This window comes from Lycium ferocissimum, chromosome 5 (assembly GCF_029784015.1).
Source record: "Lycium ferocissimum isolate CSIRO_LF1 chromosome 5, AGI_CSIRO_Lferr_CH_V1, whole genome shotgun sequence".
Lineage (NCBI taxonomy): Eukaryota > Viridiplantae > Streptophyta > Magnoliopsida > Solanales > Solanaceae > Lycium > Lycium ferocissimum.
The window spans coordinates 3,683,693-3,711,403 of NC_081346.1; the positions used below are offsets into that span (position 1 = coordinate 3,683,693).

The 27,711-nt window shown below is 38.0% G+C and overlaps 1 protein-coding gene across 4 annotated transcripts; it reads left to right on the top strand.

The window, feature by feature from the left end:
- The first annotated feature begins 4,985 nt into the window (after positions 1-4,985).
- Positions 4,986-15,406, top strand: LOC132055495 (protein decapping 5-like). 4 transcript variants are annotated; one of them, XM_059447352.1, is made up of 11 exons: positions 4,986-5,271; positions 10,104-10,204; positions 11,466-11,537; positions 11,620-11,802; positions 11,881-12,456; positions 12,992-13,051; positions 13,136-13,201; positions 13,914-13,985; positions 14,632-14,835; positions 14,955-15,059; positions 15,145-15,406. In XM_059447352.1, the coding sequence occupies exons 1-11, from the start codon at positions 5,136-5,138 to the stop codon at positions 15,307-15,309; spliced, it is 1,740 nt and encodes a 579-aa protein (XP_059303335.1). In that variant the 5' UTR covers positions 4,986-5,135; the 3' UTR covers positions 15,310-15,406. The 4 variants fall into 4 exon arrangements, with proteins under 4 accessions (XP_059303335.1, XP_059303333.1, XP_059303336.1 ...); XM_059447350.1 differs by having other exon boundaries at positions 11,620-12,456; XM_059447351.1 differs by lacking the exon at positions 13,914-13,985 and having other exon boundaries at positions 4,987-5,271; positions 11,620-12,456.
- Positions 15,407-27,711: the final 12,305 nt, after the last annotated feature.

Below are 27,711 nucleotides of genomic sequence, written 5' to 3' on the forward strand. Positions count from 1 at the left end.
ACCCTAGTAATTACACAGCCTATAATTACACAGTATTGCGAATTACTGATGACTTGTTTATTTATCGTAATATAATTACGGTGTAATTATGAGCGTGTTGTTTGGTTTGCGCAAGTGTAATTACAGTTAGTTTAATTTAAAAATAACATTTGGTTATAAAAAAATTAAAATTAATATTTAAAAAATATGTGCCTTTATAAATGATATTAAATTAGTTATTTAATAATACATTGTTTCTTGAAAATATGTCAATTAATAATCATATATTTGTAACTAATATTGTAAAAATAATTGATATATATTTCAAATTAATAATATTTTAATTTTAATTGATTATAAAACTTAAAAGCATACCTTTTTTGTGACAACATCATGGGATTGGATGTTTGACAAAAAAAGAATATTTATAAATATAATGCCATAACATTATTCAAATGTTTGACAAAATTCTATCAAATGTAAGTGAAAAATAAAACGTACGATGTGGAAATAACAAGTCTTGTTTCGATATCTTGCCTTACGTAGCGACCTTTTGTCTTGTTTTATCTTGTCTTCCTCTCTTAAAGTAGAGGTCTTTCGGAAAGCAGTAGCCCTCCTTTCCGAGGTGGGGGTTAGGTCGTACGCTCTCTTTCTCTCTGGACCCATGGTGGGGATTATCTTTGAGCTTCTTGTTGTTGTTGTAATGTGAAATAACAAGTCAATAGTACTAAAGCAAATATTTTTAAAATAAAAAATATAATCCAAATTCAAAATCCAAAAGAAAAAATTTAACATAATACTCTTATGTCAAATTCAAACGTTACATAAGTAAGTTTTAACGTAACATAAGTAAATACTATATAATTCAAAAGAAAGGGAAAATATAAGTCTATAACCTCGTTCACGATGAAATTCTACTTTAATAACGTCGACATTATTATATCAAAGTTTGTTAATGACTCATTCTTTCTAATATTAAGAGATGTAGTTTCAAAAATTAGAATATTAACACGATTTATGCTAAATGAATAAAATTAAAAAACTAAAAAAAAATACGACGATTATATGGAACAACGAAGTAAAGGTTGGGAATGAGAAAGAAATGAATTATAAATATATAAAAATAAAAATATATTTAAAAAATAAAAATTAATTAAAAGTAAAAATAAAAAAGACATTAAATAATAGAAATAAAAAATAAATCAGAAAAGAAGAAAAATTAAAATAAAATAAAAATAAATTAAATAATAGAAATAAAAAATAAATTAAAAAAGAAAAGAAATTAAAATTAAATTAAAAAGAAATAAACTAAAAGGTAACACTATGTAATTACGAGTGTAATTACATTCTCGGCCGCTTGGAGGGTGGAGGTGTATTACACATTCTCAATACACCCCAATTCCCGCATAACGTAGTGTAATTACACGAGTCGAACAAACGGGTCAAACTATGTGATTACACCCAATTCCAATTACCGGGTAGCTTTCCAAAAGGCCCTTAGGAAAATTAATTTAAATAGGCTCGAGAAAAAAATAGCGAAGCAAAAGTATAATTTATGTATATTGTTTAGCGATTGTGAATTGGCCGAGCGCCCAAATGTGTAATTTCCCCTATTTCTTTTTATAGTTGGGTGACATTACAAATATAACACTCCTTCCATTCACTTGTCATAGTTTGCTTCTTGAAAATTAAGCTACATCAACTTTGACTAATATTTTAAGATGTATTTTTTTATTATATTATATGAGAAAAATTGTAACTTATAATATTTCTTGTATAGTTTTCGAATATCTAAATTTTAATTTTTAAATATTGTATTAACCTAATTCAATTTAGCTCCGATTAGTCAAATTGACTATCGAGAAGCGAACGTGACAAGTAAAAGTGATCGAAGGGAGTACTTATTTTTGTGGTCGAGTAATGTTTGAAAATGTTGCCAAAAAAGAATTTCATAGATGTTCACACCATTTAATGATGCGTTTTCTACTCGCAAGATTAAAGCAGTAGCATTATAAACGTGCTATTGGGGAAAACAAAAAGTACAAGCCTAACACGTGAAGGAGTCATGGATTTTGTTTATAATTTGATGCACAATATACTGCTCCATAAGAAAAAAGAAAGTGTAAGTGCACATAATCAACATGGTATAAATCAGGGAAAATGCATAAACATCCCCTTGTATTTGGATCAAAATGTATGTTAAATTTTTTTTTCTTGACGAAGGTTTTATTATTCCTGAATTATTTTAAAATGTAACAAACATGCCCTTAAAACATCATAGCTGGTACATGCGCCTAACAAAGTCATTTTATCACTTTTATTTCTCTTTTTTATATTTTCATATTTTCTCCTTCTTCGTTCTCTCTTCCTTTCCAGTCATAGCCTATCCAAATCACCTTCTACTTTTTATTTCCATTTTCATCCATATTTTTACCCTTTATTTCCACTTTCAAATCATCTGAAACCTCACCCAGTTTATTTCAAAATTTTGACACGACAACCTAAGAGAAACAACCCAACAAAGATTAATGAAGCCTGTGACATAAGAAAAAGAGGAATAGGAAAAACGAAAAAGCAAAGTAAGAATATACTCTCTGCCACCTAAGCAAACACTCAAAGAGATACATAAATTCGTTTCAGAAAGTTTAAAAAGGTAATAGAGTACTCACAAAAATAAGAAATGTAACTGGCATTTTGGCCTAAGCACAAGGTCTTTATGCCTTTTTTTAATAAACTAGTCGTAATTTAAAATTTTATTATTACAATTTGCACAAGGATGTGTTCAATGTTAGTATATAACTACATAAAGTCTAAATACAATTCTTTGATATTAGTAGGTGAATTTTTATTTTCATATTCTAATTAATGATGTAGATTTTGACGGGTAATCGATACTATAGTATATACAAGACAAATTTAATGTATATATTTGTCAAAACCATAGCTAAGCAAATATTTGTCTTGTATATATTTTAATGACTGAGAATACTATTGTAAAACTTTTAGGTAATTCAAAAAGTAATCATCTTGTTGCTTATTAGAAGATATTTGATTCGTTTAAAAATTTAAAAATTGTCACTATTACACCGTGAGAATAATTTATCATTTAGAAAAGAAGAGAATACAACCCGTATAATAATTGGCCACTACTAAGAATATGTGAAAAAAGGATGACTATAATAACTCAAGTTAAATTAAAATTGCTTCTTTTTACTCAAGTTTGAACTTTTGAAGATCACTTCATGCTATACTTTTCATGCAGTTATCATTATATATTATCATCATAGCGGGATATTACCAAAACAATTCGAGAATTCATTTCTGAATTATCTTTCTTAATTGTACTAAACAGATTTTTTGAAGAAAAAAAGATAGGAGGTGGAGGACACGAAATTAGGGTAAAAGGGTAGTAGAGTATTGTCTCGTTTTTCCTTCCGTACTAGTAGTCGTAGTATTTCTCATGTAGTTTCTCGTCCTTTGATTTCTGTTACTATATGTTGTTTCTTGTACTTCGATTATCGTATTATTCTGTTGTAGTTACTGTTCTTTTCTTTCTTTTTCAGAATGCTTTGTCATACTTTCTATAGTTCTTTGCCGTGGTTTCTTCACTTCCGTTATTTCTTTTTTCAATCTGCTTTGATGTGCTTTTCGCCGAGCGGAGGGGCGTCGGAAACAGCCGCCTCCCCGAAAATAGGGTAAGGTCTTCATACACTTTACACACCCAGGCCCCACCTGTGAATTACAGTGCGTATGTTATTGTTGTAGAGTTTTTGAATGAAGAAAAAAAAAAAAAAAAAGAAGAAGCTAAGATCCAGGTGAAAAGACATACGGTATGAAAATAATCAAATGTCACTCTCCCAAGGTAAAACATCGTCATGACATTGGCTTCAAGCTTAACACGAACTTAACAATGAAAAGACTGAAAAACAAAAAAAAAATATTTGTTTGTTACCAAAATAAGTCTCAATATATAGTCGAAACTCTTTATAATTGTCATTCGTTATAATAATATTTCACCATAATGGTCTGATTTTCTCCGAAATTAATTTTTCATGTTATAGTTTTATTACTATATATGACGTTACATTCTAATGATAATGACATTCATTATAATAGTACAATCTTTGTAAAAATACCTCTCTAATACTATAATATTTTGTAAGAAATATATTATATATAAAAATAAAATATTAAAATATTTATAGTAATCATCATAAATGTTATGTACAAGAAGTTTGGACAAAATTCCTCGTCAATTCAAGCGTCATATATCATCACTAAGAGATTGAAATTTACGAAACAACCTACAATATGTTGCAAATTCTTATGTCAAACATGAAATATTAAAATTCTCAATTAATTTAAATGCATATGTTCCTTAGATTTTAATTCTTTATCGGTATGATAAAACTAATCATGAATTTATTAGTAATTTATTAGTCTTTTCAATTTTTAATTAATGAGATATGAAAATCAATTGAAGATTTAAAATTAACAAATATTATTTTCGTTTATAACATAAAAAGTACATAAAACAATTATTTGCATACTTTTGTTTATAACAACTAAATGAATTATAAACATGAAATGTTTGTATACATACATAACACGATCACCTCTCAATATAACAGCCATGAAATTTTCGGACAAACACTGTTATTATAGATGTTTGAGCGTAGTAAAATGGTACAATTATGCAATTTCCTAATAATTTAGTGTTAAAGATTGTTATGAAATTTATGAATGGAAGTTTGAATTGATGCCTAATTGAATCTTCGTGTTTCCTAATTAATCACGCCCAAGAAGGAAAAAAAAAAAAAAAAAAAAAACTCAGTGAAAGAAGGAAAGTAAAAAAGAAAAAACCAAAATCCTACGTGGGAAAGCACCTAAAACGTGCACTAGAATACAGAAAGAAAAAAAACAATAAAAAAAAGAAGACAAGAGTTAAATGAAGAGGGAAAAACAGTTGAGTGCTGATATAAAAGGAGCTTCACTTGCACTTGCACTTTGGCTTCACTCTTTTGACAAAATGACACATAAAACGGGCAAGCGGTTTCATCTGGATTCTTCTTCTTCATTTTGGATTCTTGTAATCTCTTCTATAAATTCATCGCTAACTATTCATTAGGGTTTCATTTCTCTCAAAACAAACCACAATGACAATAACACCGCCCAAGCCGGTAAACTTGTATATAGGGAGTTTTATTAGTTTGATATCACAATCAGATATTCGTTATGAAGGCTTTGTGTTTCTTCTCAACCCTAGTGATTCCACCATTGGTCTTCGTAACGGTATATATACCTTTTCATCACTTTGTTACTACTTTTTTTTTTTTGCTGTATATGTGTGTTTTAATGATGCTGCATGGTTATCTGTACTGAATTTTAGTTGTTTCGTGGTTCTATGGACTTGATTTTGAGTTGTTTTTGTGCGAAATCACACTGAAATAGTCCTCCGATCACTTTTTTTACTTGATCAAAAAAAACTTTTTTTTTTTTTGGTTGTATCTATGTGTTTTTATAATGCTGCATTGATTATCTGTATTAATTTTTAGTGGTTTAGTGGTTTTATAGCCTTGATTTTGAGTTGTTTTTGTGCAAAATCACACAGAAATAGTCCTTCTATCACTTTTGTTACTTGATCAAAGAAAAAAAAAACTTTTTGGTTATCTGTACTGAATTTAGTGGTTTTGTGGTTCTATAGCCGCGATTTTGAGTTGTTTTTGTTCAAAATCACACAGAAATAGTACTTTTTGGTCGTTCTTTAATTGTATCTGTATGTTTTTTGACGCTGCATGGTTATTTGTCCTGATTATTAGTGGTTTTATAGCCTCGATTTTGACTTGTTTTTGTGTACAAATCACACGGAAATAGTCCTTGACTTGGTTCTCTAGCCTCGATTTTGAGTTGTGGTTACTTTTTTTGGTTGTATCTATGTGTTTTTATAACGCTGCATTGATTATATGTACTGATTTTTAGTTGTTTTATGGTTTTATAGCCTTGATTTTGAGTTGTTTTTGCACAAAATCACACGGACATAGTCATTCGATCACTTTTGTTACTTGATTAAAAAAAAAAAAAAAAAACTTTTTGTCTTTTTTTTTTTTGGTGTATTTTTTTGTTTTATAATGCTGCATTGGTTGTGTGTACTGATTTTAGTGGTTCTATAGCCCCGATTTCGAGTTTTTTTTGTGCAAAATCACACAGAAATATAAATAGTACTTTTTGGTCTTTTTTTAATTGTATCTGTATGTTTTTATGACGCTGCATGGTTATTTGTACTGATTATTAGTGGTTCCATGGTTTTATAGCCTCGATTTTGAGTTGTTTTTGTACAAAATCACACTGAAATAGTCCTATTTTTTTTTTGGTTGTATCTATATGTTTTTATAACGCTTCACTGGTTATCTGCACTGATTTTGGTTCTCTAGCCTTGATTTTGAGTTGTTTTTGTGAAAAATCACACAGAAATAGTTCTATCACTTTTGTTACTTGATAAAAAAAAAAAACTTTTTGTTCTTTTTTGCTGTATCTATGTGTTATTATAACAGTGCATTCGTTGTATGTACTGATTTTTAGTGGTCTTAGTGGTTTTGTGGTTCTATAGCCGCGATTTTGAGTTTATTTTGTACAAAATCACACAGAAATAGAACTTTTTGGTCGTTTTCTTAATTTTATCTGTATGATTTTATAACCCTGCATGGTTATTTGTACTGATTATTAGTGATTTCGTGGTTTTCTAGCCCCGATTTTGAGTTGTTTTTGTACAAAATCACACAGAAATAGTACTTTTTGTTTGTTTTTTAAATTGTATATGTATGTTTTTTTAATGCTGCATGGTTATCTGTACTGATTCTTAGTTGTTTTATGGTTTTGTGGTTCTATAGCCTCGATTTTGAGTTGTTTTTGTACAAAATCAGTAATCACACAGAAATAGTCCTTCTATCACTGCTAGTACTTTTTTGTAATCATTTTTTTGTTGTATTTGTATGTTTTTATAAGGCTGCATTGTTATCTTAACTGATTCTTACTGGTTTCGTGGTTCTATAGCCTCGATTTTGAGTTTTTGTTTTTGTTAAAACCACACAGAAATAGCAGTTATCTTTTTTTGTACAAAAATAGTACTTTTGGGTCTTTTGGTTTTTGATTTTAATTGTTTTTGTGTATAATCTATCTCTACTCTGATAGTACTTTTTGTTCGTTTTTTTGTTTTACCTGTGTGTTTCTATATATAATGCTGCATTGGTTATCTGTACTGGTTCTTAGTGGTCTCGGGATTCTCAAACCTCGATTTTGAGTTGTTTTTATACTTAACCACACAGAAATAGTCCTTCTCTTGTTTTTCTTGGGAATTCTGTAGTGATTTTTAGTATGCATGTGTGTTGTAAGAGTTTAATTTCTGGTGATCAACACCTACAAATTGAACTTTTTAGTGACAGCTAGTATTATAAATATTAGTATCAGCTGTCGTATTTGTTTCTGTTATTTTTGAAGTCCTGTTGGGAGCATAGCCAAGGAAGGCAAAAAGATTATATTTATCCTAGGAAAAAAAAGGATTTTTTTGAAAACATCTGATCAAAGATTCAATCCTATGGATGTGTTACCTTGACTTTTTTTTTAAAAACGAAATAAAAAATCAATCACATGGTTTTCAAGATTGAGGATGTATCTCATCTAGTAAATAAAAATGGCAAAGAAAGCGTAGACGAAGAAAATATAGGGAAATTGTAAGAAGCTTAAAATGGAAAACAGCTGCTAGCACTTAATCAAGAGAAGAGAGACTAAGACGGAAAGTTACCAGGAGTTCACGTTTCCATGAATAGTGCTTCACAAAAAAAAAAGAAGAAGAAGAAGAGATTGAATAAGAGTACAATGAGACAGGGTATGAGTAGTGGAAAGTTACATAGAACTTTTCTTTCACACTATTTCGTTAGGGCAAACATAAACCCTAACAACACCAAGCAACTTGCTCGAGCGGCCACTTAAATTAGTTAAGAATATTCACAAGTTCAATGACACCTTAGGAATTCACCAAATTAGGAAGCAAAAACCTTAGTAGGATATTGGATTATACTAAATGCTTGTGCAACTGTATTTCAATATCGGGGCTAACTTGAGACACACGCATGAAGAGCATAGTGTCTGCTACCTGCATCTCCTTTTGGGTCAAGATTGGTCATGCTGCTTATTTTTCCTTTGTTTTCTTCTTTCATTTGGAGTCTGCATCCTTTTTATTTTTTTTATTTTTTTTTATCTGTGATCTGTTAATTTGGAAGTGGTCATACCCATTTAAGGTTGTCACGTAGATCCAAAAGAATCATGTTTGACTTGAAAGAGTGTGACATATATAGTATTACACTGTTGGTAACCTGGAATGTTAACTTCGTTTGAAGATACATTAGACCAGGATATGCAGCATTATTCTAGACCAGCTTAGTGATGCTTCTTCCCGTCCATATAATACACCAACTATTATTGATATATATCTTGCTTTACGTTGAATTCCTTTTGTGTTAGGTCTACTTGCTTGCTTCCCTCTCCCATTACAATTCTTGTTTTGACCTAGACTTATTTCAAACTCATTCTTCTTTCAAATATTCTCAATTATTTAAGAAACGGGTTTTAGTATTCTTTATTTAGCTTTAAATCTGAAATTCCATTCTCAGATAATGAAGGGATCAATGTTCGAAATCTGCTTGTATTTCACTGTAGTTCCTCATACTTCGGATCACATTATTCATTCTGGGGACTGGGATGCAAGGAATAACGTTTACTAGAATTATTTCCTAAATAAGCTCATCTTAATGTAAAGCTCAAGAGGAGTAGTATTTTCTGGTTACTTCTATAATTTCTCAAAACTAAGTCTATATATGTGTGTGTGTGTATAGATAAGAAATTGTATAGTTAACTGAGTCTCATTTACTAACTAACTACGTATTTGCCCCCGTCAGTTGATAAATCTAGGAAGTCATTTTTTTTTTTGGATCAGTCAAAATCTAGGAAGTCTTGTTAGTTGATTTTACGCAAAGAAAAGTTCTTTGATATAATATTTATTACATAAGAAGAAGGCATTAAAGTCATAGAAGTTTGCGCAAAAGACCTTGTCATAGAGAAGTGAATGAAATGGCATGACGCTCTGATGCTGTTTATGATCATATGAAGCTTTTATGGAGTGAAATTTACCATGATGTAAAACTAGGCCATCCACATATTAGGTATTGTACGTGTTAGTATAAGTTCATACTTGCTGAACTATTTCTTCAAATTCTAAACTTCCAATAAATTGTTTCTTTAAATATTCAATTCAACCATAAGATGGAAAAAGTAGTTGAGACTATGGTGGTATAAGCAGCATTGGTTTGGCCATGAAGATTAGATGGAAAGGCTTACGGAAGTTCTGTAGCCACCTGAGCATCTTTACACCCTAAATTTCTGCATGATTCATGCATGCACAGACAAATTTGTATGGATATAAGCGTGCCTACTGCCAAAATAAAGGTTGCTTGGTAGTAAATATTATATTCAGACATAGACATAATGCGAGATTTTAATTCCTGTCAACTGATTGGTGTGTCATTGAATCTATGTCTAACTTGAGGGGCAGTACTGTACATGTAAATTGGAAAGTGATTTGAGGGGCAGAACTGTACATGTAAATTGGAAAGTGGCCCTTCTTGATTTTTGTACCTCTAGTCTCCTGAATAAGTGCATAAAAGGACGAATCTTTAGATTCAGTTTCTGAAACTTCTAGTTGCTTTGGAAGCTTGTCGTCAATATTGAAGTAGAATATGGTTAGAAATGAATAATAACTTCTCCAATTACTAATTGGAAATAAAAATCTTTTCGTGTGAAAGAAATTGACAAATCTTTTGCTGCAAGCAACCAAATAAAGAAACCAAATCTTTTACGTACTGATCTCCATTTATAATTCCTGGATTTTGTTTCTTGTTCAATTATTATTATAATATTTTAAATATATCTAGTGTAATTGCTATTGACAGCAATTCAGTTGCAGCTTTATGTGTAAGTATGAATTGCAGGCGTAGAACACTGTTCTCATGTCAATTTTTTTGCTTCGTATCATGTACCCTTTTTACGCGTAATTAATCTATATCTGGCTGCAGTGAAATCTTTTGGGACAGAAGGACGGAGGAAAGATGGACTTCAGCTTCTTGCGAGTGATGAAATCTATGAGCACATATTCTTCAGAGGTTGCGACATAAAGGTGAACTGTACTTACATCCTTTCCCTGCTAACTTGTCAACTAGATTTTTTGAGGTGAATGGAGTGTCTTCAAACAATTTAGGATGTTGTGAAGCTGTTCCAATGGTTCGAATATTGGTACCATTTTGCTTTCTATTAGAATAAGAAAGTTTTTCAGAGCTATGTAATGTTGTGTGTCATTAGCTTTATGTATGCTCTCCAGTAAACAATCTTTTAGAATGTTACCTATAAGCTATCAATAAAAGGTAGGTAATTTATACTTCAGCTAGACCTTAATTGGTAGGTAATTTAGGAGGCCCTTATGAGATACTAATGAGAAGTGCTAAACAAAAGCGTAACGTTATGTTTAAGGAATGTAATTTCCACCATAAGAAATACACGAGGACTGGAAAATCAAACTCACTAGCATTAGAAAAAGGATTTAAGTGGTGGTTATCCAAAAATGAAAGATAGGAGACTAATATTAGAAGGAGATACTGGTATAAAGTGTGTGTGTGTGTTTTTATGGGAAGCTCAAAATGTCAGAGACTGATATTGATACCTCTGTTGCCATATGCATGCTTCTAAGAAGTGCCAGGTCAGAACCTGGAACTCCAACATTGGTTCTAAGCCTTAGACAGACCATCTATAGCCTCGTACATACAACGTAAACAATTATTTTTTACTGAAAAAGAGATTTCTAAGACCTATAGGAGCCACTCAAGAGAGACTCCTCTTATTAAACCCATTCTGTAGCAAGAATTGTATACCTGAAATCAGAGGCGTGAGGTTCTCAGGTTCTCTTCTTCTTTCCTTCTTTCATATAAGCTACGGTAACATATGTTTCCTTCGGGGCACCAAATGGTGAAAAGGAAGAGATCTTCCTGGTTGCTAGATCAAGTTTGTGCAGAAAATGCTATAGGAAGTTTGTGGCATCCCCTGAGTGACATTGGATGGTTTCTCATCAATCTTGGTGACCATCCTGCATATATCGTTTTGTTTAATCGGCATACAATTTTGTATCATGAAAGGAAGACGTAAAAGAAAAGATAACATTGCGATATATATGAAATTTATGGCTTTAAATGAGGAAGAGGTCGTGAGGAAAAGATGACTTATTGTCTTTCAGTTGGCTGAATGAAATTTGCATGCTCTGCAAGAGCTGGAAGGTTTTTTAGTGTTGAAAGTTAGATCCATTCATCACATCATAAAATATTCTTCTTTCTTCCGAAAACATGATCTCGTTCTGAATCTCTCTTTTTCTTTTGTCTTGAGTTGCACAGGATCTGCAAGTTATATCTTCCCCATTACCTCAAAGTACATCAGCTGTTCCTGACGATCCTGCGATAATACAGGTATACTCATCTCTATACAGATTAGTTTTTCAGATTTCACCATGGAGACTTGTCTAACCTTCTGCATGTAAATTTTTTGCAGTCTCATTTTCCTCAGCCCTCACCTACAACTATGGCGTCGACATCTCATGGTGCTGCACAAATAGCAAATTTTAGTACCAGTGTGCATCCCATTCTCCCTGTTACACCAGTCCAGTTGAATCTGCCCCGTGGCCCATCAGCATCAAGTTCTAGCTTTTGGGGCTCATCGCTCCCTCCTCCACCTGTAAATATCAGTAGGCTTGTTGTACCTAATTATTGCCCAGGATTAGTTGGATCCTCAGGAGGAGTTTCTTATTTTCAGCATCGTTATCCGCCGCCGCCACAGAGTTTGTTGGCATCACTTCCGCCAGTTCAGCAGCAAGCGCAACACCAGAATGTAAATACATCTGTAGCTGGAGGATCCAGGTTTTCTGAACTCCGTCATCCGTTGCTGCTGCGTGGTAGTACTGGTTCCCCAAATACACTGCCTCCTTTGCTACCCACACCATTTGTTCAATCCAATCCGGGGCGGTTTGCTGATCTTGTGTCTAATTTATTATCTATTCCAAGGCCAAATGAAGGATCTAGTGCTCTTTCAAGTGTAGCAGTGGATCCTGGCCCAAAAATGGCATCTTCTTTGCAAGAAGTACTTATTGTTAATGCTACTCCGGCTTCAGTTATTAATGAATCAAGTTCAATTGATCCGACAATCTCTCAAACTCTATCTTCCATGACAATTGAGGAGCAGTCAGGATTGAAGCAGTCCTCTTCATCTCAGTCACTGCAGACCACAGATATTGATGCAAAGACTGCTCTAGCACCAGTATTGGAACCTGTGCTATCATCAAATAGCACTGGAGAAACCCTGGAGTCATCGCTGAAATCCACAGCTAAAACTGTATGTCCTCTCTTTGTTCCCTCAGCTCCTAGTTTGTTCTTCCTTGTGAAGCAGTTGAGCTGATATCACCCTTTTCCCCTTTCTAAATTATGTTTCGTGTGTAAACCATATTTGTTCCTTGTCACTGATGAGTTAAACCATAACTATTGCTGAATGCTGATTAGCAAACAATCAAGTATATTCTTGCTGCTTGTAAACTACATTTAAGTTAAAAAAATGAAAGCAGCAAATATTAACCAAAATCTCTCTCCGACGCCGTGAAATTCAATAAGCATCTTCCGGCTTGACTTCCATTGTACTTTAACACTTCAAAAAAGTTAGACCCTTAGGTTAATGGCACATGGTAAGCCATAAGCTGACTCCTACTTTTCTGGGAGGTTCTGTTATGTGTTTGTGCTTCCTTTTTTCTCTCTCTTCTCCCTCTCTCCCTCTTCTAATTGCTTGGATCACATTGTCTCAAAACAACAGTAGTCAATAATCTTTAACTTGTTTCTGTGCTTGACAACCCTTTCTATTTTTTCCCCTCTCCTTCAAGTTGCTGGGATCTACATCATCTCATCATTGTAAAGGTCATTTTGCTCGAGGAGGAGATCAGGTAATTCTCTCTTTTGTTTGCATTTTCATTTAAGCCTACATAGGTAGCGATTTGTGTCTAATGGGATGTTTATTATGCATTCAGGCGCATCGAAACCCTGCATTCACTAATCATAGTTATAGAGGCCGTGCACAAGGGCGGGCAAATGTGGTAACTTAACACACTTGTTTGACTTTCTTTGAATTGCTAGTTTAAACTGGTGTTTTAGCCTGTTTCTTGAATAGAGATGCTAACCTGTGGGTGGTAGCAAACTCCATATCTGTCTCACTTTCCTTGGTGCCAAGACAAAAAAAGAGTTCAAGTATTTCTGTACTCTGAAGTGGCTCTTGCTTTTTTTTTTTTTTTAAAAAAAAAAAAAAAAATCGTCTCAGCCAAATGGAGTTGCTTTATATATACATCAAAGCTCAAGAAACCATGCGGTGGGAAGAAGAAATTGAGTAAAGTGTATTAGGTTTAGAACATTTTGTTTTTATTACTACCTGACTATTCATGCATTTTGGCAACTTTTAGTGCACCATCTGATGACTTACTCTTACTTAGAAAGGGACCTATGCGATACTACTTTTCCCCCTTCCAGCTTGTTGGGGCTGCTTTACTTCCTCATCAGAGGAGGGTTAGTCCAGTTGGATATGTTCCTTTCTTCTCCTTGTTTATCATCAGGTCCCATGTCTTCAGACAAATTCCTCTTTCATTTTTCTTTTATTTCTTTCTTTTAGTTTTATCCGTTTTGATGGTCATGATTCTCTACTTGTGTTCTCTTGTATGGCCTGTTTCTGTTATCTCTCTTCAAAATTTTCAGAGTTCTTTACTTGTCTTCTTCGTATTATGCATATGACCTCCTCCTTTTTCTGCCTCTATATAGTTCCAACCAGATGGTGTTCCTTTACGCAATCCTGGCTATGCGGGAAGTCGCTTTTGGGGACGTGGACCTAAGGTGACCATTATTTGAGGAATTCATCTTATTGAGTTTTCTTGACTAGACCTTTAAATTAAAAAAAAAAAAATGAGTAGACATGGTATCCTTGAGAATTCCTGGTAGCTATACTTTCTGGACTACGTTTTCAAGTTTTACTGCATGGAACGACTCAGTGATCTCAAATTTCCTTGTTCAATTCGGTTATCTCAAATTTCCTTATTACTTGTAGCTGCCTCCTGTTTTATCCACTTTTCTTAGTAAAAAATTTCATTTACGTCTCACATGTACACTCGCCACTGTATCACTATAGATTCTTCTTGTCATATAATTGTGGCAAGTCTTAAGATTTTCTCTCTTCCTTATATTGTTATTGTGAAATACTCATTTGCTCACTCCTTTGTTTGCTTTCTATATAAACAAAAAACATAGCCTATTTGGAGACATATCATGTTTTCTTCTTAACACCTACAATTCGGCCCCATCCCTCCCCCCTAGTGGAGATTCCTTTTTTCTTTCAAATCTTTTGCAAATAGGGAAACATGAGTGCGCTTACTGTTGCTCTCTTAACTAGTATTTTCTAGTTTTTTTTTAATTATTTCCTTGTAGGTTTGTTAATAATAGTCTCACATCTTTCCTCAGAATAACTTTTGTTTTTCATATTCAGAATTCCTCTCGTGTCATTAGAAGATTTAAGGAGGATTTTGATTTTGAGGCAATGAATGAAAAGTCCAATAAGGAAGAGGTATGGGACTATCTCGGCAAAAATAACAAAGCCGACGCAGATGATGGAGATGAAAATGAAAAAGAGACGGAAGACTCTGATGTTAAAGGTGAAGCCAGTGAAGTACATGTAAAAGACGATAGTAAGGTAAGCTGGTGGAATACACACAAGTTGATTTAGAAGTTGTCTAAGGTTTGCTATCCATGCATGCTCTGTGCACGCGACGTTTATGGCTGGTTTTTTATTAACTTCTATCTGTTTTGCAGCCTGTTTTCTGTAAGGATGACTCCTTTGATTCTTTTTCTTGTGATGCACTTGATCAAGAATCTGCAGAAGTGACGCTCTGTGAACAAAGGAAAAAAGATGCTGAGGTAATATAACTCGTTCATTGGCCCACATCACTATAAATGCATATCAATTTTCATTCCATTAAGAGACTTGTTGATGTGTTTCCAGACATTTGGAGTTGAGATCCCAATACTCAAACAGGGTCATGGGCAGGGACCAAGGTGTGCTGGGGCATCTCAAGTCTCGTATCGTGGTAGAGGACATGGCAATGCACGGGGTGGTCGTGGTCGTGGTCATAGGAGATCAGTTGTGAGGCCGCGTTACTTAAAATGAGCTGCCGTGTTGCTGCATGGGGGTGGTGTTCAGATATAAAACCACCTTTCAATATCCGGTTGTGCGTCATCTTCTGGTCGCATTTAACTCAATCTTATCGTTTAGTGCAATAATTATGGTGGAAAACTATTTAAAGTTGTAGGACTTGGTAATCGTAGAAGTATGTGATCAGCTGTAAATGGTCAGCTGATACCATAACTTCCTGGGACATCCTTGCTTGTGCTCACGTCTACAAGCAAAAGGGGAAATAAACAAGCAGATATAGCTGCTTCCAATAGGGTCTTCTACAAACTTTGTCGACAGTATCCAATTGACATTGGAGGAGTTGTATTAGTTGTTGCAGTTCTCGCTTTGAATATTATCTTTGATGATATTCTGGTCGCATTTAATTCAGTCTTATCATTTAGTGCAATAATTATGGTGGAAAACTATTTAAAGTTGTAGGACTTGGTAATCGTAGAAGCATGTGATCAGCTGTAAATGGTCAGCTGATACCATAACTTCCTGAGACATCCTTGCTTGTGCTCACGTCTACAAGCAAAAGGGGAAATAAGCAAGCAGATATAGCTGCTTCCAATAGGGTCTTCTACAAACTTTGTCGACAGTATCCAATTGACATTGGAGGAGTTGTATTAGTTGTTGCAGTTCTAGCTGCTTTGAATATTATCTTTGATGAACTTTGTTGACATTGTTGGATGTATGTTTTAGTATTTCTTTGAAGTGCTAAAAATATTTTGTTATGCGCAGGTTCAACAAGCAGTAGAATTCAGTGATCTGATTCTACTGAGTCGAAAAGTAAATGCTGCTATTGGAGCTCGGTTTTGAAGCTCGATTAAAATGATAATTTGCAAGTGCTGTTGCAAGGTTTTAATCCTAGCTCGCATTGATTGCATATTATTACTGTTTATAAACGTCACAAAATGATACTTATTACACGTGATATTTTAATCAAAGACGGCCAGGTTTGGAACTTGATATTTTGAAAGGAATCTTACCTTTTGCATCGGTCTATCAAACGGCCTTTTCTCTACCAAGGAACCAATCTTGAAATATTGCTCAGGTATGATGCTAAAGGTTCATTTTCTCGTTTAATGTAGCATATTTTGATTCATTAGTTGTTTAAATCTCATCAATTGACATATGATTATCGACGCTTGTCAATGCATGCGTATCGTTTAAAAATTATATATCAAGTGATAAGTGGAAGTTAGAAAGATGTTAGCTTAACATATTACTATCTATTTGTTTCTGGAAGATGATGATGAACTGGATGTGACTATTTTTTAGTATTTGTTTCTCTAAGGAGGAACATTAGTAAATTGTCTATGGTTTATCAAGGACCTAGTACAAGTACTAGAGGGACATTTTGTTTTTGCATATGTGATATGTTGTGTATATCTGCGCACATGTATATGCTCATCACTTACTTAAGTAGAACCAAGTCAAATTGAGTTCTTCTTGCAAGAAAATGGAACCTTTATTTATTTTAAATAAATGTCAAAATAGGGAAAAACAGAAGAAGAAGAACTCATTCAATTGGTTCATTGTAGAAATTTAAAAGATGTGCGTTGTATGTAGGTCATACACTCGACTAAATGTGAGTAGTACTGTATATTAAGTCTAATCCTATTGTAAGAACAAAATATATGCAATACCTCGCCCTTGGACTACAAGTCTGTCGGCAAATGATTAATGATCTGTAGCATAAAGAAATGAACAGTTCAAAATTTTACTAGGACATAGGAGTATTAAAGAACATCTAATAGTTGTGTATTTAATATTTCGTGCAGAAAAAACTTTAGGGTGTCTTTGACATGTTTTTTCCAACAAGGAAGTTTAGGGCTAACGGCCAGCTGGCAGGGATTTTGTGAGAAATTGTTTCCCTTCTTCTGGACAATGGTCGTACTTTTAATTAGCCTTTCCATTTAGACAGCAAAAAGGAGTTTATAACTTTTTATTATATGTACTATTATATTAATAAGATCATTGTAGAGTTGTATATAACACGAGCTATGCTCTTTTTGTTCTCTTCCTGATGTATAGGAATATAGAAGGGGAAAAAAAAAACTCTTTTGATATTGATTATGGTGGGTGGATTTACATGAATGCCACTCTCTTTCTCTCAAGCATATTCCGGTGAAGAAAAAACTATATACACAAAACTTTATACAACATAATCAAATCGACGAGACAAATCAAAGAATATTTGGTTAAGGTAAGTTTGTCTAAATTAGGAGTAGTTAAGACAAACACCATAAATTACTAGCAAACCGCTTGTAGCCTTTGTACTTGAAGATCTCGAGGTTGTTTTCTCTCAGAATATTATTCTTAAAACTTTATTGACCAAATAAACTATCTAAAAGCCACATGCAGAATCATTTTCAAAAAGCTAAAGCCCCGGCGATTAAAGAACAGTAAATGAAACGACGCAGAACAGGTTTTATTACACAAAATGTTAAAACTATTATAAGGAATATAATGGCATGTATAGTAGATGTAATTCTTGATCCATCGCAAAAGACAAGCCATTTTACTTTAGGTCACTTTCACTAGCCACTTATCCCTCAAAGTCAGTGTTCCCATAAGAACAACACCTATCAGGAATTCATGATATAAAAATGTAGGCACATGAAGGAGCTAAGGCGAATATTTATGATATATAACTGTACAGTTGTCCAGTAATTAAAAGGGTTCAGATCAAGGGCGAAGGTAGAAGCTTAGATACGTTCGAGTTTGGTGGAACTCGGTAGCTTTTGGTTAAACAGTGCATTTTTGTTAAGAAATTCATTAAATATGTATGCGATTAAATTTTGAACGCAGTTATTAGTATTTGGAGTCGTCATTCTAAAATTCAAAACTCATAAAGTTGACATTTTGACTCCGCTTCTGATTTAGATGATCCTCTTCCGTCCCTAGGTCATCCCCTGGCAACTACCTTACTTTTATTACGTTTAAAAAGGTTTTTATTTCTTTGGTTTAAAATAAATTTAAGGTGAGCCTGGAACAGGAAAAAATGAAATGGTGTAAAGAAGACAAAGGAGTAAGAACCGAAAAACAGAGGACCACAATTTTCTGAGGATGTTTCTCCTCACTCCACTTGTTTTTATAAGGACAGAGTGATCCCTGATACGCGTATGACGCTTCCCCGCTCCCACTACACTCCAATAATCAAATTACTAATTAAGTGTATGTTTTTATAGGGAAAAAGTTAATGGTATACGATGTTTGTATCATACTAATAGACGTAAAATAAACATGTCGCTTTCTATCCATATTTGTTGCTCCCTCAGTCTCAATTTATATGAAGGTTGACTAATTTGGGAAGTCAAACAGCTCTTTCTTTGACTATGATTTTTTATGATTTTCTTCAACTCTTTTCATATATTGTGAATTATTAATTATGCAGACTTATATTTGTTTACCCCGAATTTAGGTAAAAATTGAATTTGTAGGTAAGGTATAGGATATGTGGATAATTTTAATCTATTTTGGGTTTATGAGAAATATTATGGATTTGCGTGCTATAATATGTATGTATGAATATATATCAATGCCTTTGAATGAATATATCACATAGATGATTAAGCTAATGGTGTTAGGAGAATAAGCAAAAACCACAAAGATCTACCGATTCGACTAAAGAGAGAGAGAGTGAGATAATGCTTTAATATATATTTGCTATTACAATGTTCTCGATCTTGAAAAGCTAACCTTTAAAAGTAGGGAAATGTCCTCTATTTATAGTTTTGCCTCACGGGCCTTTCATACTACACAAAGCCCTTTGAAATAAAGAAACCCTAAAAGGATAAGATAGGACCGTGCGGCTCGACACCCGTACGGTTGTCGGCAGACAAAATGGCAAAAGGTCTTGATGCGTGGCGTCGTTCGTTGTACGGTTAATCCGACTACACCCGCCACGCTCAATCTCGGGACACAGAGAGAAACCGGGTTGACGACACGAGGAACTTGACTTACCGAAACCATGCTAATCGCGACGAGTTTGAGCATGAGACACCGACTACCGTATTTACTTCTCTTTTCTTCATCAGCCACATCTGGTGCAATCCCTGGTCTGAAGAAAAGACTGATCATACTCGTGGTCATTTGATCTTACCCCCGGCTCTGGTGTCACCGGTATTGCGCATATCCGATTTTTACCGTATACAGATAGTCCCCACGCTTTCCAGACCGTAGTTTTATCGGAGTAACGGGAAGTGGATAAGTCACAAATCGGTGGTTTCACAAGCTCGCTCTTATCTTTAAATTTTGGCGGGAACAGTTGTGTCACATCCCTCTGCCATCAGCCACGTGTCTCATCCTGAATGGCCGACTTCGGTAACCGTTGTAATGCACGTCTCTTCAAATCACGTCTCATTAATTGTGGGACACGTGACACCCTCCGCTTGGTTGACCTCTGTAACCGTTTCAGTCCCCCATGCCTATATAAGGCTTTTAACCCTCTCATTTTACCACTTTCACTTCACCTTCTTCTCCACTTCTGATCGTTTTCCTCTCCCATTTTCTTACTTGTTTCAACCGTGATCATCTCCTTTTCTTACTTGCTTTGATCGTGATCATCTCCTTTTCTCGCTTGTTTTGATCGTGATCATCTCCTTTTCTCGCTTGTTTTGATCGTAAAAATAGACCAACTTTGCTAACTTCTCAATTGTTGTTCTTTGATCGAAAGTGCTGTTGTGTTTCTTCTTTCATCTCGTCATTTTGAATTTTTTCCAACTGTCTCTTCAATCCTTCTTACACTTTCAATTTGTTTCGTATCCTACTTCGAATTCATCAATCTCCTCTTCCATATCTTCTAACACCGAAACTAACTCCCAGGATGTTCCCTCGGTTTCTTTTCAAGGAGCCGAGCCAACCTCACAACCCAAGGAAAAAACCGTCATTGAACTTACTGCTTCGGACATAGTACCGTCCAAACCCAACTACAACAAAGAATTTGAAGCCGAGAAGCCTTCTCTGGTTGTGGATAGAGGGTTCAATGTAAGGCGATACCCTTCGTCTATTACCGAGGATAAACTTGATCAGGTTCGGGCTGATTGCGGATGGGATAATCGTCCGGTGCAAGTGTTCTCCCTCGAGCCCGACGAATCTATCATCGATCATAGGGAAGGCTTCTTATATGTTTATACCTATCCCTTCACACTCAAGCTCAACCCCCCAATTGACCCGGTTATTTTGGATATGTGCCGAACATACAGCGTGACCTTGGCCCAAATTGGTCCGATAATCTGGAGTACCGTGGCCTGCCTCCGCCTGTTGGCCAACAATATAAAAAGGGAATTTACGATGACACATTTCATCCGTTTATATTCCTCGAGGCTATTCCAAGGGGGCGTGATAAAGCTCGCCAAGCAAGGTCGGAACCCGATCTTTTCAAAGATGGATGAAGACAGAGACCGAGGTTGGTTAGAGCGTTACGTCTGGGTGAGGACCGCGGACATTATTCCGGCTGATTATATGCCCTTCCCGGAAGGGTGGAACGATAATCGTAATTTCTCAGTTCTCCCTTCAATAATTAATCTTCCCCTTCAATAATTAATCTTGAATGCTTTGTCAAACACTTGTATTCACACGATTGCTCCCCTTCTCTCTTTATATCAGCCGTGGCATGGATACCTCCCCGTCCGAACATGAATGAATGGGTTGGAGCACCCCCGTCAACACACCCACGAAGAATCCGACACAGGAACTTCGTCGCGTGGCCGATGGGTTGCCCAAAATCACGGTAATACTCGCTCGAGTTGGAATATATTGTATCTTCTACTTTTTCCTTTCCTTTTCATAACCTCTTCGTATTCGAGGTTTACCCGGCTCGGTGGAGCCAAGACCGAGCCGGCGGCCGAGCCTGTTGCCGCGCCCGCACCGAATTTGATTCAGCAGGGACATCTTGTCTTATTGCTGCTGCCAATAAAAGGCGGAGAAAGGCCTCGGACAAAAGGCAAAAATCGAAGAAGAAGGTAAGGAGCGTCGTTCGGACTCTAAGGGATGAAGCAGAGCCCAATTTCCTTATTCGAAGAGTCGGTGTGGCCCCCTCCGACGCCTCTGTTCCGGAGGAGTGAAACCACCATTCCGCTATTTTCGCCCGAGGAAGGACCTTCTACCTCCGCATTGCACACAGTGGGGAAAAAGTTCTTTATCCGACTCCTCTAAGGTCAATTGAATATGTTGACATTTCAGGTGATGCTTCATCTGAGGAGACTCCCCTGCAAAGGACTAGACGATCCGGGCTCGCTTCGACTGCGGAGGCCGAACAAAGTGCTGAGCCGGTCCCTGACACCGAGGCTCCAATGGATACCGGTCCACTACCCGATGGCGACCCAACTGCAACATCCGAGGCACCTGCCTCTACCGAGACCGCTGGGGCTACTCCAACTTCTCCTGCACCGAGGTTATTTAACCTCAATGACATGTTCTAGAGATACACCACCTGCAACCGGGGAAGCGTACCGACTTTGGACATCTCCCTATTCCACGGGTTACGAGGGCAGCTAGTCGGTCCATCGAAACTGGTTCAAGGGAAAGCCTAGTACGTGTCTTCCCGGCCCCGAGCGTGGATCCGAGGAGGACGAGATCGGCCGTGGTTACTGTCCCCGAGGATTGCAGTTTCTTGTCCCGTCCTGTGGGAATTGCAAGCTATCCGACGCCCTCATCTCGACCTCGGATAGCGGAAGATGGCCGAAGTCCCCGGCGAGTCTTATTAACGAGGGCATGCATACGCGGCAACCGGTAAGCTTATCACCCAATCCTTCCATAATTCAATGTGAACTTTAGATCCGATTTATCCAAGTTTAACTCTTCGTTTCTTTTACAGAGGTGGTGCTCGTCAACGAGGCCTTCATCCGTGCTCGCAAAAGGTTAACGACCTTAATGGCCACTGGATGCCCGTGGTCGAGAAACGAGAAGTTCCAAAGACTTTTGCAAGTAAAGGAGATCAAGAACCGGGCAAAATGCTTCTTTCCAACCTTCAACCCGAGCTCGGCGCGAAGGCCGAAAATCTTCGATTGAAGGCTGAGTTGGCCGGAATAGTCGAAAAGAACCGGCTCCTGGAAGCGGACAAGGTCGGCCTTAGCCAAGACAATGCCCGTTTTCTTCGAGGCTTGGTGAACTCGAGGCCACTATCCCTCAACTTCGGAGTGAGCTGGACTCGGTCAAGGCTGATACCGTGAAGATGGCCAAGAGGCATAGGCTGCTTGAATCCAAGAATGCTGAGTATAAAGAGAAGTTGAGGGTATTCGAACAGAAAGCCGAGGATAGGGCCCGGATATGCGACGAGCTCAAAACCAAATTTGAGGAGACAGCCGAGGCCAATGACATTCTGAAGGCCGAGCTTGAGTCGGCTACCCAAGTTCAAAGAATCCTCGATGAAAGAGGTTGAAACCAGTGGCTAAATTGGCCCAAGCCGAGGCCGACTTAGCCGATCTCTTAAGAATGTGGAGGTCGCCGAGGCTCATACCATGATTACGGTTGAGTATGAATGGTGGAAAGTCTTGAGGCCACCTCGAGCAAGCCCAACAAGGATTTGGGGACCTCCAGCCCCGATACTCGAAGCGAACGATCGAGGAGGAAGCGAAGAGAGCCCTCGATACCGATTTTGGAGGATTTCGAGAGAACAAGATCCGAGCACTCCGGCTCCGCCGCACCGGGTAGACCAGGGCCTACGCTAGCCTTTATTTTGCCTTTGCCTTTTTGGCTTGTTTTTGTTTTTTAACTTTGTAGAAATTTCGGATGTAAAAAACCTTCATATATGGAATGTGCATTTTCTTTCTGATTCTCTTTATTCCTTTATCTGAATGCTTGTTATGACTTTTGCCCTAATCGTCAATCCCGTTAAGGAACAAACAAAGGCTCGGAGTCATTTTTCCCGGCTGTGCCTAACTATTGGCTTTTCTCTTCGTCCAGTACATTTTGTCCCGGGATTTGATCGAGTGGTTTGCCCGTGGGACTTATTTATGCTCTGTGAATTCAGACGTCTCTGAATCACGTTAGGCATTTTAGGGCTAATGTTTTTCGACAGCTTACTTATCATAGATTAGGTTCGGACACCTGAATCCCTGCCTTATCAATTTTTGATATAGCAGTCCCCATTCGAGGGTGTTAAAAGATTTTGGCTTGGTTCAATGCGACCTTGTTGCCTTTGTCGAATTTCGACTATAGTCCCCGGTATAGGGTATTTAGATAAAATGATGCCGAATTTCGGCGGTAATCACCGGTGTATTGTGTTTAACAAGAAGACATATCCGAAATGCAATAATCTGAATTGTCAATAATCTTTATATTGCAAGTATTTGCACGTACATGACATGAAGATTTCGTTCGTTTCCTTCTGTTTTTGCCATAGCAACTACTAAGTGGACACGATTTGTTCTGATCGTTTGGTCCTTACATCGAAACCTAGTACAGAAGGTCCGGTTTTGGACGAAGATGAGAAGTACAAAATTTCGAGGACCTCTCCGGGGTAGCATCTGGGGCCGTTCACTTGCTTTGTCGAGTCGCTTTCGTTTTCTATTAACCGGGTAAGCCTCGATGTGCATACGATAGTCCCCTAGTGTTTATCCGAGCCGCATGATCGGGTAAGCACTATCAAGTCCCCACTCGTAGGTATACCCGCGCTTTTCGGACAATTGTCCTCATTTTTATTAAGTAACACGTTGTACTTGTTGCCTCATTAAAAACCTTGTCGAAAAATTCATTTTGGGACAAAACCGTACTAAGAAAAAGAGTGCAACACGTGTTTTCAGACCTAGCACCTAACTTCATCCGATACTCGACTTCCTGCAAAAAGGAAAGATTAACAAAAAATAAACACAAGGATAGATGTCCATACCTTAGCAGTAGTATCTCTTCAAATGAGCCACATTCCAGTTATTGCGCAACCGTTGTCCGTCCATGGATTCCAGCTGATACGACCCTTTACCCGTTATTCCGGTTATCTTGTACGGCCCTTCCCGCCTTAGGACCCAACTTTTCATCGTTGGGATTCTTGGTGTTCAAAGTAACTTTCCGAAGCACCAAGTTCCCAACTTGAAAATGTCAAAAATTGGCCCTCTCGATTATAGTACCTTTCCATTTCCTCGTTTTCGGGCCGCAATGCGGACCAACGCGTTTTCGAAGTTCATCCGTGTGTCGAGTTTTACGGCCATGGCCTCCTCGTTTGACACCGGTGGTGTATACGAATCGGAGGCTCGGCTCACCAACTTCTACGTGATAAGGGCTTCGGCCCCGTGACACCAACGAGAAAGGCGTTTCTCCCGTGCTTGATTTTGATATGGTTCTGTAAGCCCACAATACCTCCGGTAGCACTTCCCTCCAGTGATGCTTCGATGTTTCAAGTCTTTTCCTTAGATTTTGAATTATTGTTTTATTCGTGGATTCTGCCTGTCCGTTTGCACTTGGGTGATACAGAGTTGATACAATTTTCTTGATCTTCAACCCTTCAAGGAAATCATTGACTTTGCTGCCAACGAACTGAGGACCGTTATCACAAGTTATCTCGGCCGGGATGCCGAAACGACAAATAATGTGGTCCCATATGAAGTCAATAACCTCCTTTTCCTCAATCTTTCGAAGGCCTCGCACTTCAACCCATTTGGAGAAATAGTATAAACAAAATAAAAACGGCCTTACCTAGTGCCCATGGTAGGACCAACAATATCCATTCCCCACTTCATGTAGCGTGGGCAAAGCGTGGATATCACCGAGCCGTAGCAACTCCCCGGCCGATTAATCATCGGGGGCATGTCTTTGACACCCATCACATTTTCGGATAAAATTCTTCGAATCCTCCTCCATCCTGTTCCAATAATAACTTACTTCCGATAATTTTTTTTGCACTAAGGCTTCGCACCGGAGTGATTACCGCGAGGTCCCCTCGCTGGACCTCTCTCTCATCACATAATCGGTTTCTCCCGACCCAAACGACGCCAGGGGACGAAGAAAGACCGTCGATACAATTGGCCGTCTATTAAAGCGAACCGTGTCGCTTTTATCCTTAGCGATCGTGATTCTTTTGGGTCACTCTCAGAGCTTTCCATCTTGCGCAGTCGATGTATTTGTTGCGCCAATCAAGTTAAACCTATCGTGTTTATTTCGGACGCCCGTTTTCTATCGCCGAATTCATCTAACCGCACTATAAGCCGGGTTGATTTCTTCCCCTTTGACCGAAGAGCCCAAAAAAGGCCAATGCGTCGGTTTACCGTTTCCGCTCCCCGGGTACATGCCGCACCTGGCCCACTCTTTCGTCCTGTAGTATCACCGGGAATTTTCTCCGTATACCTTTTCATTCGTTCATCCTCTAACTCGCACGCCATTTACTTAGTTAACGACAAGAGAGTCGCATTTTTTTTGCTTCGATTATTTCGGCCCCCATACTCCGAGCTAAATTCCAAACTTGCACATCATAACTTTCATACTCTCGCTTATTGTTAGTCAATTTAATAGTTCTAACCGACTGTCTAATGGCATCTCCGGCGGGGGTTTTAAGGACGATGCCTAGCCCTGAACCTTTGAGGTTCGAGGCCCCATTCGTGTGTAAAGACCAATATCCTAAGCTTTTCCCGAAGTTAGCAGGAGTTCTTTCTCAATCTCAGGGATCATAGCCGGGGTAAAATATGTCATAAAATCGGCCAAGATTTGGGACTTAATGGCCGTCTGGGGTTTATGTTCGATATCATATCCGCTAATCTCTATGGCCCATTTGGTCAGTCTACCCGACAATTCCAGTTTATGCATGATGTTCTTTAGAGGATAAGTAGTTACTACACATATCGGATGGCATTCGAAAGTAAGGTTTGAGCTTTATTTGAACACTTACCAATGCCAAAGCCAACTTTCAAGGTGGGGATAACGGGTCTCCGCATCCCCTAAAGTTCTACTCACATAATATATAGGGAATTGCGTACCTGATTCTTCTCGGACCAAAACACCACTTACCGCTACCTCGAATACGGCAAGGTAGAGAAACAACTGCTCATCCTCTTTCGGTGTATACAGCAGAGGCGGGCTGGACAAGTACCTTTTCAATTCCTGCAAGGCTCTTTAGCATTCCGGTGTCCAAACGAAGTCATTCTTCTTCCTTAATAAGAAATCTGCGGACTTTTATCCGAATATCTCGATATGAACCGACTCGTGGCGATATCCTTCGGTGAGCCTCTGCACTCCTTTGACATTATTTACCACCTCAAAATCCTCGATGGCTTTGATCTTGTCCGGGTTAATTTCAATTCCCCGGTTGAACACCATTGTTACATCCCGTCTTTTTGCATAATCGAAAAATTCGAAATAATTGTGAATTATGAGAAAGGAGGCTATGTTTGAAATTTTTCTTAGTATGTGTATGTCGGTTATGAAAATTTGAATGTGAAAACATACGGAATGTGACTAAGGGCAAAATTGGAATGAGGCATGCATTAGGGACCGGTCGGGGCTTAGGGAGGCCAAGGCGTCCGTCGAGTTAGCCTCGCACGTACTACGAGATGTTGCGGCGAATCGGTACGAGTCCGGGAGCTGTCATCCGTGGCGAGGATGCCTTTTGACACGCGGGGACGAGTTCGACCCCGTTCTCCGCCACTTTCTACCGCGACTCGCAGCGGCGACGGCGAGAGTTGACCCATTTTGCGGACATTAGCAGAGAAAGGAGCATTCGAGTATAATTTGGAGTTTGACCCTCTGCCCGACATGCGCCGACGATTGTGGTCGATACGCGATGACCTGGACGTACTCGTACACGACGTGGGCTTCGGACCCCTATTTCGTTGATCGTCGCATGGCGGCCGCGCGCACCCATGGACATCGCCCCGGCCACAAAGCCACGCACCGTGTGGGTAGGACCCGCATGGGGAAGACCGGGTCCGTAGAGAAAGATGGACAGAGACCCGCCCCGGCGGCCGCATTTCCGAGGAGTATTCCCGGGGTTCTCGAGGCCGCACGGCCCCGCCGACGCCCCGGGTAGATTCTTCCTCCGTCGGGACCGCTGGCATCTGTCCGCGTGCACACGGATGGCGCTGTCCGTCGAGTAGGCCGTAGTTCCAGTAAGTCCGGACCTGAAATTTTATACCCGTGTTCACTGGCCGAGGTTATCTTTGCCCCAAGCATCCTCAACAGACAGCATCATCCGGAGAGTGCTGCCTCCGCCACGCTTTTGTTTTCGTGCGGCGGCGGGCGTTCGTGTGAGAGTGCCGTACGGGGGGCGGTTCGAGTTCGACGCCTGACCTGCCATTCGAGATGCCGCTCGTTTCTCCTTCGGTAACCGGCACGCCCACGCGGGCGAATATCTCGGCACCCGGTCGAGGCGCAGCGAGAGGCGGAGTCGACCTTGTTCTAGCGGTCCTTCGAGCCGCGTGTCCCGCTTTCGACCGGCCGCGGGACCAGGGTATCACGGATGCGGAT